The following is a 15,736-nucleotide window of genomic DNA, read 5'->3' on the forward strand; positions in this document are numbered from 1 at the left end:
ACAACACACACACACACACACACACACACACACGGAGCGCGCCACATAGACGACGGACACGGGAGACACTAATCGAAGAGAGAAAGAGGGAGTATAAGAAAGGAGGGAAAATAGGAAAGGAAAAGTGAGTGAAAATTAAACAATTGCGGAGGATTTGGAAAGAACGAAACAAGAGAGCTGACGACAGAATGAGACGAGATTGATTAGGCCAGGGCTGCACCGAGCTCCCGGCAGCTCTGGGAGCTGGGTTGGCCGGGCTGGGGCGAGGTGGGGCTTGGGCGGGGCCTCGCATGGGCGGGCTCGGTCGGTGCTGCATATGCAGATGAGCCTCATTCCCCTCTCCCCCCGCCCCTGACGGTTCATATTCAACGAGACAGCCAATGCAAGGAGAGGACGGTGCCAGGCGGGGCTGGGAGTGGGCGGGGCATCGTGGACCCCACCCCTGGAGCCGCCGCTAGAGGGGTTAGCAGCAAGGCAGATAGCGGATCGCCGGGCCGGGCGGGACGCAGTGGGCGGGGCGGAGGGGGCGGGGCCAAAAGTTTCCTGCCCAACTTTCGCAGCCTCCTTCCACCGCCCGCGCGCGCCGGGGCTGCAGTCGGGGGGAGGTGGCGGTGGCTGCAGCGGCTGCGGGCAGCGCGCGGGGCGCAGGGCGCGGGGCGATCGCCGTCGGGGTTAGGGAGGCGGGCAGTGGGCGCAGGCTCCCCGGTGCCCGCCCCTCCGCTGCGGAGGGGGGCCGCGAGCGGGCGGCCGGGGAGGGGCCGGCACTGCCGCCGCAAAATGAGCCTGCTGTCGGCCATCGACACGAGCGCCGCCTCGGTGTACCAGCCTGCCCAGCTGCTCAACTGGGTCTACCTGTCGCTGCAGGACACGCACCAGGCTAGCGCCTTCGATGCCTTCCGTCCCGAACCGACCGCCGGCGCCGCGCCCCCGGAGCTGGCCTTCGGCAAGGGCCGCCCGGAGCAGCTGGGCTCGCCCCTGCACTCCAGCTATCTCAACAGCTTCTTCCAGCTGCAGCGCGGAGAGGTGGGTGCCCCCGCGCGCCCCCGCCCACCGCCCCACCGCCCCACTGTGGCGGGCCGTTCCCTGTCTGACCCGCTCTTCCTGGCCTGGCGCGGCCTGGCTCCGCATTGCCCGGCCCGGCTTGGCTTGGCTTCGTTCAACTCTGCCAAACTCGCTGCCCGAAGTCCCCGGGGTGCCGGGAGCGCGTCACCTCCCGGCTGAGCCTGGGCTGGAGCAACGCAGGCCGGGGCGGGGCTCTCCCGCCCCCTCTCCCTGCCAGGGCAGCCCTACTCCAAAGGGGTTGGGGGAGGGAGTTGAGGAGGGGTTGTCTCCGGATTTTCTCCAGACAGCTGGGGTGCGGCCTGGGCGGGGAGCCCCTTCCAAGTGTCCTTCTCACGCCCAACCCTATCCTTGTCCTGGCCACCGCGGGCTGGGACCGAGAGTGCAGATTCTGCTCAGGGCTCCTCTGGAAGGGCCTAAAATCTTTGCTCCGACCTCTGCTGTTCCCGACCCGAAAGGCACCCTGGAGAGCAGTGACTGCCCAGAGGGCTTCTCCTGTTGTTCTCACTCGGGGACCCCAGATAAGTCCTCCAGCTGCTCGCCCTCCCCCAGCCACATAGGAAGTGGTTTCTGAGGGCTTGACCCCACAGACTGCGCTGTCCCTAGCCCTCCCAGCCTGGAAGGAAATGAAAGGGAAATCCTCTTGAGCTCTTGGGAGGGGGGCTAGAAAGGGAGAGAGGTTCCAGCTGCCCAGCGCCTTCTGCAGAAACCTGGGCCGGCTGTGTTGCAAAGTCTGCCTGTTTGGTAGATTCAGTTACAAAGTTGACTGGGCAGCGCCTCTTTGCCAGCAAGATAAATACACAGATCGCCACCACCTCCCAGCCCTTTTTGAAGAGTCTCCAGGGCCTGCCCAGATACCACTCCTTTCCCTGGGCTGGACTCCTCCTCTCCCTCCATTTACTTCTGCCTCATTTGGGAATTTCAGACACCCATCTGTGGCCTTCACTTCCTCCCCTTGTGGGGGCTTTCTCTGCAAAGATGCAAGAGGTGTGTTGGGGGGAGGACACACATGGGGGTCACTTTCCTTCCAGACCTGGGCACATCGGTGAATTTTAGGAGACTCAGAGTCCTGAATGGGTTGGGAGGAAAGCCTATGTATGCAAGGGTGTGCTGGGGATAAGAGAGGGATGCAGAGGGTCGCCCTTGAGTTCGACTCTGCCATTATTTACTAGGGGAGACATGGACATATAAAATGCTGGCCTAAGGCCAAAACTACCCAGGCTGACGTGTTGACCTGTGTGGGTAGAACAGGTGTGGGAGGGGGCTGGGTGCAGAGGAGGAAGATGAGTCTGGAAGTGCACCCTTTGGTGCCAGGCAAAAGCATTTGTATGCCAAAGCTCTTTGTAAACTGTAAAGCATTCCCTCTGAGTGAGGAATGGTTCTTGGCTGGAGATCTTTCTTTCTTGTAAGAGACTTTTCTGCCTCTTCGGGGAACTGGCTTCAGGTGACCAGTGACTTTGGAGGACAGTTTGTGGGGTGTTTCTTCGGTCCATGGTGTTTTTAGTTGTTTGTTCTCTTACCAAACATTTGTTGAGCTCTGGGCAGGCCCTGGGGATTCACAACCACAGGCTAGTGGGGGCCACGGATGAGTAAACAGACATAGGGTATGAATGGTGGGTGATTTGATGGGGGTGCTTGTGGGAGCCCCAAGGGAGTTTCTCACCCTGGGAGAAGGCTGAACTTGACCCACAGATCAAGTGTGGACCCCTAGTCAACCTCTTCTAGCCTCCCTCTGCTCTCCCTACCATGGTGGCATTGTTCCCCACCAGTGGGTCTCCCCTGAAAGGACCTGGGAGTTTGGGGCCATCAAGAGTACCCTACGAGAATAGGATGTTGTGCTGCTTTTTGAAAATTTCTGGTATCCAGGATCCCAACTGGAGCTCAGTGAGACCTGCCCTCTGTCACTTCATTGCTGCGTACCTCAGTTTCCCCATAAAGGCACACACTGTGAAAGGAGCAGGAAAAGGTTATACTGTATAGTGCAGTGGTGTGGAAAAGTCTTTCATGACCCGACTTCAGGGAACCCCGTCTCCCTCTGAGCCTTAGCTTACCTATCTGTTAAATGTAGTCTCTGCTACACCCCAGGATGGTATATCTATAGTATTTGAGACCTGTTCAAACAAGAGAGGGCTTGGGGAGGCAAGAGAGACTTCTCCGATGCTCACAGGCCAGTGGCTTCCTCGGAGGTGATGAAGGGCTGTGCCTGCTGACTTCCGGAAGGCCCTCTTGGCTACAGGCTCACTCATCCTCACCGCCCCCCCACCCACCCACTTTGCCTCCTAAACCCTCTCAAAGCCTCAGCTGTGTTCCTGGGGACAGGCCTTTCCTGCGCCCAGGGCTTAGCTGGTGACCTAATATGGCTCCAAAATAGCAACTGGCTGAGAAGGCAAGAAAAAATACCCCCCACCTCAATGCCACCAAGGGGCTGGTCGGAGAGGAAGCAAGTCGTGTGTGGGCCGGAGGGGACTCTACGGAGGGACCCAGGGGGTCCAGGAGCATCACCATTCTGTGCGAGGCCTGGCAGGCCCGGTGGTAGTGCCTGTGGATGTGACTTGCATGCTGACCACTGACCACGGCCTGTCTGCGCCAGCCCCTGTGCCAAGAGCCCACCCCCTCCTGCACCACCCCCAGGCTGCTCTCACCACAATAGCAAAACACCATGAATGCAGCTGGGATTTGGAGGGGGTGAGGACATGGGGGCACAGAAGCCTATTGTGCCCCTGGAACCTCGGCTCTGGAAGCTGAAGATAAGCCAACGGTTCTGAGTGGCACACTGGCCCTGAGAGCAGAGAGAGAGATGGCAGAGTTCACACCAGAGTTCCTGGTGCAGGAGCAAGCACCAGGAGGTGACTTGGATTCTTGTGGGGACTTCCCAGCTTGTGGTGAGGGTGCCAGGCTGAAGCGGACACAAGCACCTTGCACAGTTTCTTAAAAGGCTTCTGGGTCTACAAACTAGGCCCCGTGAAACCCAGTTTCAAAAACCTGATCTATGGCAACGACAATACACTTTTAGAAAGGGATTCTTAAGTCCCTTTGCTGAGCCCCTTCTCTCTTTCCAGGTACCCAAGGAAGGCAGTTCTTAGACAGAGTGGGGGCTGGGCTGCATGGGGTCTTCCCTGCTTGTTTGGAATTTAAATTCACAGTTGTAAAGGGACTATGGGAGTCATTTCTGGAAAAGCTGAGTTACCTCCTTGTGAAGATGACCTCTTGGGCCCCTTGGAGGACTGCCCAGAGCCCCTGCCAGGTAGTCCCTGTACCCCCCAGCCTCCAGGGAGATGTGGCTGTCTCACTCCATTCAGGTAGAATTCTTAGGGCAGCTGTTCCCTTTCCCCGTTTCTCCAGGGACAGAGGTAGCTGGAAGGTGTGGCCCTACTGTCAAGAGACCCCTACTTTGTGAATGTTGGGGGAAGGACTTTGTGGTCAAATACATTTGGAAGACACAGTGTCCTTCCTTTCCCTTGGAAACACACAATGCCCACTAGCATAGTAAAGGCTCTGAGAAGTCCTGCAGTGCAAAACCTGTTAACCTTTCTTCAGTGACAGTTCCCACACCTATTTGAGCAGAGAACATTTTTGGCTTAGGACACCTGCCAGTGTTCTTTCAAATATCTCCAGGCCCAGGGATGCTTATTCCTGGGAGACCTCTCCATTGTTGGATAGTTCCGATAGTTCCAACCTTTAGGAAGCTCTTCCTAGAGCATTAGCCTCTGTAGCAATGAACCTCCTCTTTGCTGCTCAGGTCTACCCATTGGTGGTTTGAGAACAGTAGCAAGGTGTCACAAGGCTTAACAGTTGGCCTTTCCCTGGGCCCAGCCCTTCTGTACAGACATGGCCATTAAAACCCTTAGAGGAGTAGCTATAGTGTCCTGCTTTAAAAGGCCCCAGTCTTGACAGTTTCCCAAGGGTTTGGATGTGTCACCTGTGCCCTCAACAGGTGGAGATAAGCCCACGGGCTGCCTGACCAGTGTGGATGTGTGGAACAAAGCCACATTTCTGCCTGAGGATATGAGGTGCCCATGTTTGAGAATGGGCTTAAGGATCTCCGGTGGGTTCCCAGCAGCCTTTGTGGTCTGTGTGTGTTTAGGGGACAGCCCCAGGGCCTGGGAGCAATGGCCATTCTATTCCAGTCCAGAGTTTGGGAGGATGCTCCCAGCTCTCTTGGCCACCCTTAGGAAGCTGAAGTGTGACTCAGGCAAGGAGGACCGTCATTTGAGAAGCTGTTGGCTGAGGCAACCTGACCCTCCCTCTGTCAGATTACGTTGACTGGACAGGCATGGGCTCAGAGGAAAGACCACACCTCGTGGACCTTCTGAGTCAGGTGGGAGGGAGGAAAGCAGACGGCATTAGTAATCAGTAAGTAGTAGTGGCAGGGAGCCAGATGCCATCAGTACCCAGAGGAGGGCTTGGGGAGGAGATGGCCCGTGTGGAACAGTCCCCTGCTCTTGGGTGGTGCTCTATTCATGGCCTCTCTTTCCTCATAGCTCCCATTTTTTGCAAAAGAGGACACAGAGGCCTGGCAAGTCACCTAGCCAGTCAGTGGGAGAGCTCGATCTAGAATTCTGTGTTCCAGCTATGGGTTGCCTCTGCAACCCGTCCTGCAATTGGTCCCCAGGTTTGCCCTCCCCTTGATCAGCCTCCGGGTCCCAGTGAGGGCAGGCAGCAATCCATCTGGACAGGGGCATCCTATCAAGCCTCAATGCCTCCGACATTTTGTCTCTGATCCCCAAACTTTCTGGAATTGCTGAATACTGGTCATGGGTACTGGATTTCCTCCCATGTCCCTGTTCCAGCCACTCCCCATCAACCCAGCATGGGGGCATGAGTCCCGGGCTGGCCTGCTTTAGGAGAAGCAGAGAAGATGGGCACTGAGTACTTCCTACTGCTTCTGCACCAATATCCTAGCCTGTGTGCAGCATCCCCATTGTTTGGATAGGGAAACTGAGGCTCTTCTACAGAAAGACGATGCATTCGGGGAATCAGTAGCAGAACCAGGACTCCAGCCTAGGTCTCAAGTCCTCGATCTGTTTTGTGTGTGTGTGTGTGTGTGTGTCTGTGTGTGTGTGTGTCTGTGTGTGTGTGTGTGTGTGTGTCTGTGTGTGTGTGTGTGTGTCTGTCTGTCTGTCTGTGTGTGTGTGTGTGTGTCTGTGTGTGTGTGTGTGTGTCTGTCTGTGTGTGTGTGTGTCTGTGTGTGTGTGTGTCTGTCTGTGTGTGTGTGTGTCTGTGTGTGTGTGTGTCTGTCTGTGTGTGTGTGTCTGTCTGTGTGTGTGTGTGTGTGTCTGTGTGTGTGTGTGTCTGTCTGTGTGTGTGTGTGTCTGTGTGTGTGTGTGTGTCTGTCTGTCTGTCTGTGTGTGTGTGTCTGTCTGTGTGTGTGTGTGTGTCTGTGTGTGTGTGTCTGTCTGTGTGTGTGTGTCTGTGTGTGTGTGTGTCTGTGTGTGTGTGTCTGTCTGTGTGTGTGTGTGTCTGTGTGTGTGTGTCTGTGTGTGTGTGTGTGTCTGTGTGTGTGTGTGTCTGTGTGTGTGTGTCTGTCTGTGTGTGTGTGTCTGTGTGTGTGTGTGTCTGTCTGTCTGTGTGTGTGTGTCTGTGTGTGTGTGTGTCTGTGTGTGTGTGTGTCTGTCTGTGTGTGTGTGTGTCTGTGTGTGTGTGTCTGTGTCTGTGTGTGTGTCTGTGTGTGTGTGTCTGTCTGTCTGTCTGTGTGTGTGTGTCTGTCTGTGTGTGTGTGTGTCTGTGTGTGTGTGTCTCTGTCTGTGTGTGTGTGTGTCTGTGTGTGTGTGTGTGTGTGTGTGTGTGTGTGTGTGTGTCTGTGTGTGTGTGTGTGTGTCTGTCTGTGTGTGTGTGTCTGTGTGTGTGTGTGTGTGTGTGTGTGTGTGTGTGTGTGTGTGTCGTGGTGGTAGTGATGGCATGTGATTCTTTATTCAGCCCTCCTCTGGCCATACGGGTCTACTTGGGGTTTCTGAAAACATCAAGCACTCTCCCTCCTCTAAGCTCCTGCACTTGCTATTGCTGCTACCTAAAATGCCATTCCCTGCCCTTGTACATGGACACATTCCAACTGGCTTCTTTATGACACAAATGGATGTCCTTTCTCTGAGGGGTTTTACTTGGCTGCCACCAGGAGCAGATCTCTCTCCAGCTGCTGTGAGCCTGTGAAAAATGAGTTGTAGGTGCTCTGGTAAAGCATGTCTTTTTATTTTATTTTATTTTTATTTATTTTTATTTTTTATTGAATCTGGCTCTGTCACCTAGGCTGGAGTGCAGTGGCACGATCTCTGCTCACTGCAACCTCCACTTCCCCCCAGGCTCAAGAGATTCTCCTGCCTCAGCCTCCCTAGTAGCTGGGATTACAGGCACCCACCACCACTCCTGGCTAATTTTTTGTAAAGCATGTCTGAACGATTGGTCTTGTCCTGTAATAGCAATGTGTGTGTCTGTCTCAGTAGTTAGACTGTCAGCTCCCTGAGAGTAGGAATCTTGTCTTTTCTACTTAGTAATCCTGGCATCTGGTTCTTAGTGCGGAGGACATGCTAGCTGCTCAGTTAATGTTTTCTACATGGGTGGGTGTCTTGAATTGTAACCTCCCCTCCTCCCTTCCACCTCCAGACTTGTGAGCATGTAAGTACTCTCCTGGGCTACTTTGCCTTTTGTTCTGTCTCACAGAAAAAAACTATTTATTGATTTCTTGATTAATTGGAATGAGCTGACTTGGGAGATAGTGAAATCTTGTCCCCTACAAGTGTTTCAGCAGAGGCCTGGGTATGCTGGTGAATGGTCCTTGACCTTTTTTGGTTAGGGACCTCTTTGAGACTCTGAAGACAACTAGAGTTTCTGCTGCCAGCACAATGCACAGAACAGAAGCATTCGTGCACATGCATATACACATGTGTGCATGTGATTTCAGGGGGACCGTGCACACCTTCATGCCCACAGTGGATCACAGATCAAGGACCCCTACAATGGAGACTGCAAGCCTCATTGGTACTCCAGACCGAGTACAGTCTAGCTAAATATGCTAGACTTTCCAGTCCTGGGATTCTCATATTCTTGCTCTCTGCTTTCATTCAACGAATATGCTCTAGCAGTAAGAGGCAGCCCGGTCCCCAGTGCTTACACACTAGCTGGGCAGAGGGCGTATAGCTGTGAAACGCGAGCACCTGTCAGGTGAGTGGTGACCCTGGGCTGGAGCTGTCAGAACCAAGGAGGAAAGGGATCTCCTCAGGTCTCCTCTGCTTTGTCCTGCTGCCACTGTCTGTTCCCCCTTTCCTGGGTCCTTTCCCTATTTCTCTCTGCCCACTCCCCCACCAAAAATAACCTGGACTTGTGATTTAAATAAGAATCTTTTGCTAAGCACTGACTGTGTCCAGGGAACTGTGTTTTACATTTGCCGGGTGAATGGGCCTCCAGGAGGCAGTGGTGCCCTCTGGGGTCCTGGGTGAAGGGTTGCTGTGCCTGTCGTGGCCAGTCCAGCACTGTCCTGGCCCATGGGTCAGCTTTAGACCTGGGAAACAAACAGAGTCAGGGGCTGAGCACAGCTGAAAACCCTCAGTCAAGGTGTGGCCATGTTTTCCCTTTGGCTCACTTCCCACCTTGCCCACGGGCTGTCTCCTTGTCTCCCTGAGATGGGCTGGTGTCCACCTCTGTGTATATCGGACATGTATGTGTTTGACCAGCCCCAGATAGATGCCTGAGGTGGAGGAAGTACAGATCCCCTTGGGACAGGGGTGGATTCATTTGTAGATGAATGGTCTCTTGTCCCAAACAGAGGAGTGTGGGTGCGTGTGTGTGTGCGCGTGTCTGTGGGGTGGAGTAGGGGTGGCTTTGGGATAAGAAAGCGGTTGTTCAGCTGATGAAAGGAACCCCTACAGAGCTGGGGACTCAAATCAGAGTTCCTCCTCCGGGGCCTTCTCAGGCCTGGGGAGCAGGACTCAGCACTTGCTTCTGCCTTGCCTGGCAGCCTGGCCCAGACGCTGCCTTCTCCATGGTCTCACTGTGGCCATATCCTTCCCAGCACATGCTGCTCCCCATCCTGCCTGCTGTCACTGCCTCTCCTGTCTGTCTCTTGTCCTGTCTCTGTGCCCTCTCTTCTCCCTCTGGGCTGCCCTCTGCAGCTTCTACCCCCCTGCCCTAACTCCTGCTATCCCTCACCCACTGTGCCTACTTACTGTCCTGCAGGGAGGGAAGAAAAGAGAAGAAGTCCTGCTGGTCAGGCTCTGGGGAGAACTGGAGTCAGCCTTGGAAATCTCTGCCTCTGTACCCTGTATTCTGCAGCAGAACCACCATCCCCAGGGCCTGCATCCCTCATGCAGCCCAGAGACACTGGTCCCTCATCTTGCAAGGGCTGAGGGGCTTAGCATAGGATGGCACAGGGCCTCCGTGCCAAGGAGAGTGGTCTGCACCTGGCATTTTCCTCTGATTCCCCTTCCTATAGGGGAGGTCAAGCCTTGGAGACCATGTAGAGGCTGAAATATAACAGGGCAACACGTGCTGGCTGTGTTACCTTGAACAAATCGCTCAGCCTCTCTGCACCTCAGTTTCTAGCTCTATAATATGGGGCCAATAATGCCCATTTGAATAGTATTCTTGCCAGTTATGAAGGGACTAAGAAAGGTAAAGGATTTAGTCAAATATATGACACACCACATGATCAGAGGAAACCACAGGCTGAGCACAGTGACTCATGCCTATAATCCCAGCATTTTGGGAGGCCGAGGCAGGCAGATCACTTGAGCCCAGGAGTTTGAGACCTGCCTGTGCAACATGGTGAAACCTCATCTCTACAAATAACAAATACAAAAAATCAGCCAGCCATGGTGCTATGCACCTGTTGTCTTACCTACTTGAGAGGCTGAGGTGGGAGAATCACCTGAGCCCAGGAACAGTAGGCTGCAGTGAGCTGTGATTGTGCCACTGCACCCAGCCTGGGTGACAGAGTAAGAACAGTGAGACCCTGTCTCAAAAAAAAAAAAAAAGTAAACTATAATGTCTTCCCACCTACCTTTCCCCAACAGCCAAGCAAAAACCCTGGAGAAATTCCAGCACTGGGCAGGAGTGTGATGCACGGTCCCCCAGATGTGGTGTGAGGGTCACATGCTTCCTGCTAGCTGCTGGGGTCACTGACCTAGGGAGGAAAGAGAGGTGGCCTCTTCCCTAAGGCTGGTGATTTGGGCCTAGATGGCCCAAGGGCTTCCACTTACCGCATAAGTGGGTGTGCCCTGCATTATTGCCCAGTGCAGCCTAATCTAAGGTGGGAGTGCCCCTCCACTCGGCCCATGGAAATGAGAAGACCGCTAGGGCATCTGTCACCCTGTCTGTCAAGTGGGCAGGCCCTTCCCTGCTGGTGACCATCTGCACCCAGGGCAGGCTGTGGGGCAACGGAGGCTTGCAGAACTTTTGTCTTCAGGGATGTCCAGCCTTGTGGGAGAGGTGAGGAGGCCTCACCCGTGGGGAGAGATTAGAGACCGACTTCAGAGTTCCACCTGTCACTCAGGAGGGGCTGCGCCATGATCCCTGCCCCCACTCCTGCCAACCACAGTGCTGGACTGGGCTACACTGGGGTCGGAGGGATCAGCGAGGCCTCTGGTGGGGGTCGGGGCCTCTATGGCCAGGGGGAACTTCAGGAGCACCTGAATCTGTGCTTTTCATGCTTTTCCTTGGAGCCTGAGGCCTGAGTAAGGGGAAGGGATGGGGTCAAGGCCAAAACCTTGGAGTTAGAGCCCGATCTGGAGCCAGGCCCTGGAGCGGTTCTGGATGGACACAGAGAAGAGCATTCCCAGGGTGAGGCAGCAAGTGCGGGCTGGAGGGAGAAAGGCAGAGCTGCGCGGTGGGCATGCGGGGAGGAGTAGGGTTAGGGCCTATAGATGAACATTTCTAGGGCTGCCGTGCGCTCCAGCCACAGAAGGAAGGCCACAGAACAGAGGGTGCCTGTGTTGGCCTCTGCATGCCAGGCTCCAGGGGCGTCTCTCAGGACCCTGGTGTCTGGACCCTAGGAAAGCAGGACCGCAGGGATCGGCAAGGTCGCCCTTCTTCCCCGCTCCATTTTACACTGTAGAGGTGGGAAACCCAGGAGGCCAAGCCCCAGCTCCGAGCAGGAGAGGATAGAGCTCTGTGTCCTGGCCTCTGTTCCATCCAGTCCCCACAGGCTGTGGAAACAACCAGGAGGCTGATTTGCCTTTCACCTCCCTGGCCCGAGCTCAAACGGGGCTTCGGAGAGGAAGCAGCTCACTGCCCCACCCACCCTTCACACCGGCCAGCCAAGCAGGACTTCTGGCCCTGGGGCCTGTCTGGGTGCCCTGGTCTGCGTCCCTGTGCCCCTGTGGGCCTCAGTTTCCCCATCTGTCATGTGGGAATGAGGTGGGATCAGCTGATGGTCTCTGCCCTTTTGGCTCTAAGGTAGTGTTCGTCTGGAATTAGGGCTTGGGGAAGGGCCCTAATTCCCTGCAGCCAGGCTGGAGGGCACTAGAGGTGGAAAGGCCATGAGGAGGGGAAGCTCTGACGTCGCTTCTCTCACCGTGGAGCTGCCTGGGGCAGCAGCAAGGCTGTGGCCCTCCAGAGGGTGGGGTGTCGAGCTGCCAAGGAGAGGGCACCCGCTTAGAGGCCTCTGACTGCCCAGGGATGCCTGTGGGGCCGTCCGTGGGCAGGGGACCGTGGCCGCAAGATGGGGGAGAGGTTTTTCAGGGTGTAATTAGTGCACTTTCTGGCACCCACCAAACTTCCCCTTCCTCTTGACAATTTGCTGCCAAACAGCCTGATTCCTGTGGACTTGCTTAAATCTTATCCAGGGGGGAAAAAAAAAAAAACAAACCAGAAGGAAAGAAAGAAAGGAAGAAAAAGAAAAAAATAATAAGTGGGTTGTTATTTGTGAAATTGTGTTTCCCAGCCATGAGGGTGAGTCACACCATTTGGGGCTTCAAGTTTCTTGTTTGGATGAACTTTTCTCTGGGAGGCTGGGGCGGATTTGGAGGGGGAGGGGGCCTTCTGGTGTGGGGAAAGTCTTGGAGTCAAGATAAGGGGAGACCCTGATGGTTGGGAAGTCCAGGTGCTCCAAGGCTGGGTGGGACAGTGCTGGTTGTACCTTAATTGCCTAGGGGAGCTTGAAAAATACAGATTGGGCTGCAGTAGGCGGGGGTGTTGTTGCTTCATGGGGATGGAGTTTCAGTCTGGGAAGATGAAAAAGTTCTGGAGCTGGACGGTGGCGATGGCTGCCCAGCAGCGTGAATGCTCTTAATGCCACTCAACTGTACACTTAAAAATCATTAAAATGGTCAATTTTGTTGTGTATATTTTGCCACACACCTAAAAATACAGATTTCAGGCCCTCGATTCCAGGTGGCTGCTTTGGTAGGTCTGAGGTGAGGCCCAGAAAACTATTTGTCATAAGCTTCCCAGGTCATTCAATGCAGGCTTGGGCACACTCATGTAATCTGTAAAATGGGATAGTGACTCATAGAGTTGTGGGGAGAATCAGCTATCTCAATACGTGCAAAATTTCCAGTGCTGGGGTCACAGTAAGAGCTTGGTCTGTGTCACTATTATCCTCTGATCTGGTTTTTATCAGAACTCTCCCCGGCGCCCTGGAAGGTCGACCCCCATTGGCTCCCACAGCTCCAGGGATGGGGGACCCTCTGCTTCTCAGGGTGGACTGCTCCATCTTGGGCTTATCTGAGAGCTGCAGTCCCCCTCAGGCTGAACGCAGGTCGATGTGGAATCTTCCACTCTGGATTTGGTGGTCGGGCCAGGCAGTGATAGAGAAGTTACAGTCAGTAGGACCCATTGAGATCCTTCCCAATCTCTATAGATGACTGTGTGCTGGGCTAGCCTGTGCCGGATGTGGTGTCTGTGTCTTTCCTTCCACATCCCAGGCTCTGCTCCAGATGCACACGAGAGGGAACAGAGGCCCAGAAGGAAAGGGCTGTGGTCGCACAGCCATGTGCCCTGAGGCACCAAGAATATTAGTGACACCCAGATGATGAGGACCATGTCGCTAGAAGGGGAGTGGCAGATGCCTGCAGATGGAAACAGTCGGGTGGCTGGGACACATACTTGTGCAAAGTAGGATCTACTTCAACTGGGGGAGACAAGGCTGTGCCCTGTGCCCTGGGGCCAGCCCGCAGCTTGCCTCCCTTCCTATGCTAAGGGAACACAGAAAGGACTGTCCCCAGCCTGGGCTCCTGTCTGCCCCATCTTTGTAAGGGAGCCTGAGGCCCTTCCTTTCAGTGGCCCTGCTTCTCCTTCAGCCTGGAACTCCTGAAAATAAATCCTTGTCTCCCCATCAGACACTAGGCCCCCCAAGGTCCGTAGCTTATTCCTGCAGTTCTTGAGCACCTGTGCTGGGGCCAGGAGATACCCAAGCCCCAAGCCCAGATTTGTGGTTGACCCTCCTGAGGAGGCCGCCTCTTTCAGCCTTGGCCTTGCTCCAGGAAAGGGGGACCACTGGTTGCTCCCTGTCAGCCCCACCTTCGCTAAATTCCAGTGCACGAGGCAGCCCGGAGCCCGGGACTCCTATAAATAGAGGCTGTATATACCAGGAGGGGGCCTGGGCCACGTCTGCTGTGAAGCTAAGCAAGATGTCTGGTTCCTGTCATCTGGAGGTGAGAGAGATGGACCACTTCCCTCCTTGGGCTTCCAGAGAGGTGGCTTGGCCGGGCTGAGGGCTCCCCACACACAGACTATACAAGCCTCGGGCTTCAGGAAACCTGGCAAAGGGCTGGGCTTCAGCCTTCTCTAGTGTGAAGCGGGAGCAATGCTGCAAGCTGACGTTTCCCCTTCCTTACAAGGTGGGGAAACTGAGGCAGCAGTGACTTTCCTAAAGTCACCCCAGAGCCCCAAATCTGACAGGTTGCTTTCTACTCTATGTTCTTACCTTGTGGCAGTATGTTAATAACTAATGGTAATAATAATAATAGCCATCATCATCATCGCCATTTACTGAGTGGTTCTGAAGTGCCAGGCATGAGATAATCCACTTTCCATTAGTGACCTCGTTTTAGTTTCATAGAAACCCTAGGAGGAGTTGTTACTAGGCCCATTTTACAGACAGGGTCACCGAGGCCCAGAGTAGTTAACTGGCTTGTCCATGGAGACACACTAGTTAGGATCTGAACTCAGGCTTCTGGAGCCCAGAGCCCTCAAGCTGAAGATTCAGTGTGAATCCATGCGTGTGTTTGGGCTGGGGGTTATGGAACTTCTCCCAGGGCCGCGGCTGCAGCGTGCGTGCCTGTGTCCCAGGGCCGTGGCTGCAGCGTGCGTGCCTCTGTCCCAGGGCCGTGGCTGCAGCGTGCGTGCCTCTGTCCCAGGGCCGTGGCTGCAGCGTGCGTGCCTGTGTCCCAGGGCCGTGGCTGCAGCGTGCGTGCCTGTGTCCCAGGGCCGTGGCTGCAGCGTGCGTGCCTGTGTCCCAGGGCCGTGGCTGCAGCGTGCGTGCCTGTGTCCCAGGGCCGTGGCTGCAGCGTGCGTGCCTCTGTCCCAGGGCCGTGGCTGCAGCGTGCGTGCCTCTCTCCCAGGGCCGTGGCTGCAGCGTGTGTGCCTGTGTCCCAGGGCCATGGCTGCAGCGTGTATGCCTCTGTCTCCCACAGGCACTGAGCAACAGTGTGTACAAGGGCGCGTCGCCCTACGGCTCCCTCAACAACATTGCCGATGGCCTCAGCTCCCTCACCGAGCACTTCTCAGACCTGACCCTCACCTCCGAGGCCCGCAAGCCCAGCAAGCGGCCCCCACCCAACTACCTGTGCCACCTGTGCTTCAACAAAGGACACTACATCAAGGACTGCCCCCAGGTAAGGCAGCCCTGGCCCAGGGGATGCTCTTGGGCTCCCCTACTGACCTGCGGACAGGCTCCTGTGGGTGGGGCAGGCAAAGCGGTGTCCCCAGGGCCCCTTCCACCAATGAGGGGCCCCGTGGTCCTCTGGCCTGTACCCTTTTGTCCCCACTGGGATTTCTGAGGCAAGGCTGGCTGCTGTGGTCAGGACAGAGGCCCATCTTCGGCCCATGCTGGTTGGTCAGCAATCAGGGTGGGGGATTTTTGGACCCAAACTGGGCCCCCAAAGGAGGTTCTGTGCCTTCAGGTCTCCACCAGTCGTTTTTGCTAGGTAGGGCCTGTTCTAAGGGGGCAGACTCCTCACAGCTCCCTGGAGGCCCCATCTCATCACATTCACGGGGAAGGAATGCAGGCTCTGGGCCAGGAATCCAGATGTGCACCCCCTCCCCCGGACCCCACCTCTGCCTCCTCAGCCTGTGAGGGAAGAGGGGAGGGACGCTGCCCCGCACTCTGTGCTCCCAGGATAGGTCTGGGCGAAGGCTTCAGGCACTGCAGGGCGGAGCATCTCTTTCTTGGAGTGAGAAGGGGTGGGCAGATCCAGGCCCCCACCTGACCCGATGCTTCAGTGTGACAGAGTAGGCCTACCGTGCCAGCCCACCCACAGGATGGTCCCTGACCCTGATAGACATGGTTTAGGGATCCTGGGAAGAGAGGGTAGCAGTCATTTTAAATACAGCATGAGATTATCAGTGATTTTTTTTTCCTATTAGTTTTTCCTATTTTCCAACTTTTGTTAATAATGTGGCATTACTTTTACTTTACATTTGTAATGGAAATGGAATCCTGGAAACTCTGGAAATGCATGTAGTGTTCCCCTCCAGATGTTGGAAACCGATGCGTGGTTGGGTGGGGCTGGGTCCCTGCAGGACCAGT

General features: G+C 55.4%; 1 protein-coding gene across 1 annotated transcript in view; it reads left to right on the plus strand.

The window, feature by feature from the left end:
- Window positions 1-593: 593 nt before the first annotated feature.
- ZCCHC24 (zinc finger CCHC-type containing 24) overlaps window positions 594-15,736 on the plus strand; it is a 64,415-nt gene continuing 49,272 nt past the window's right edge. Inside the window, exons 1-2 of the mRNA XM_050803544.1 lie at window positions 594-1,023; window positions 14,622-14,822. Of these exons, the coding sequence (XP_050659501.1) occupies window positions 778-1,023; window positions 14,622-14,822 (447 nt within the window). The 5' untranslated portion in view covers window positions 594-777. The remainder of the gene's footprint in view (window positions 1,024-14,621; window positions 14,823-15,736) is intronic.

This window comes from Macaca thibetana, chromosome 9 (assembly GCF_024542745.1).
Source record: "Macaca thibetana thibetana isolate TM-01 chromosome 9, ASM2454274v1, whole genome shotgun sequence".
NCBI classification, from domain to species: Eukaryota; Metazoa; Chordata; class Mammalia; order Primates; family Cercopithecidae; genus Macaca; species Macaca thibetana.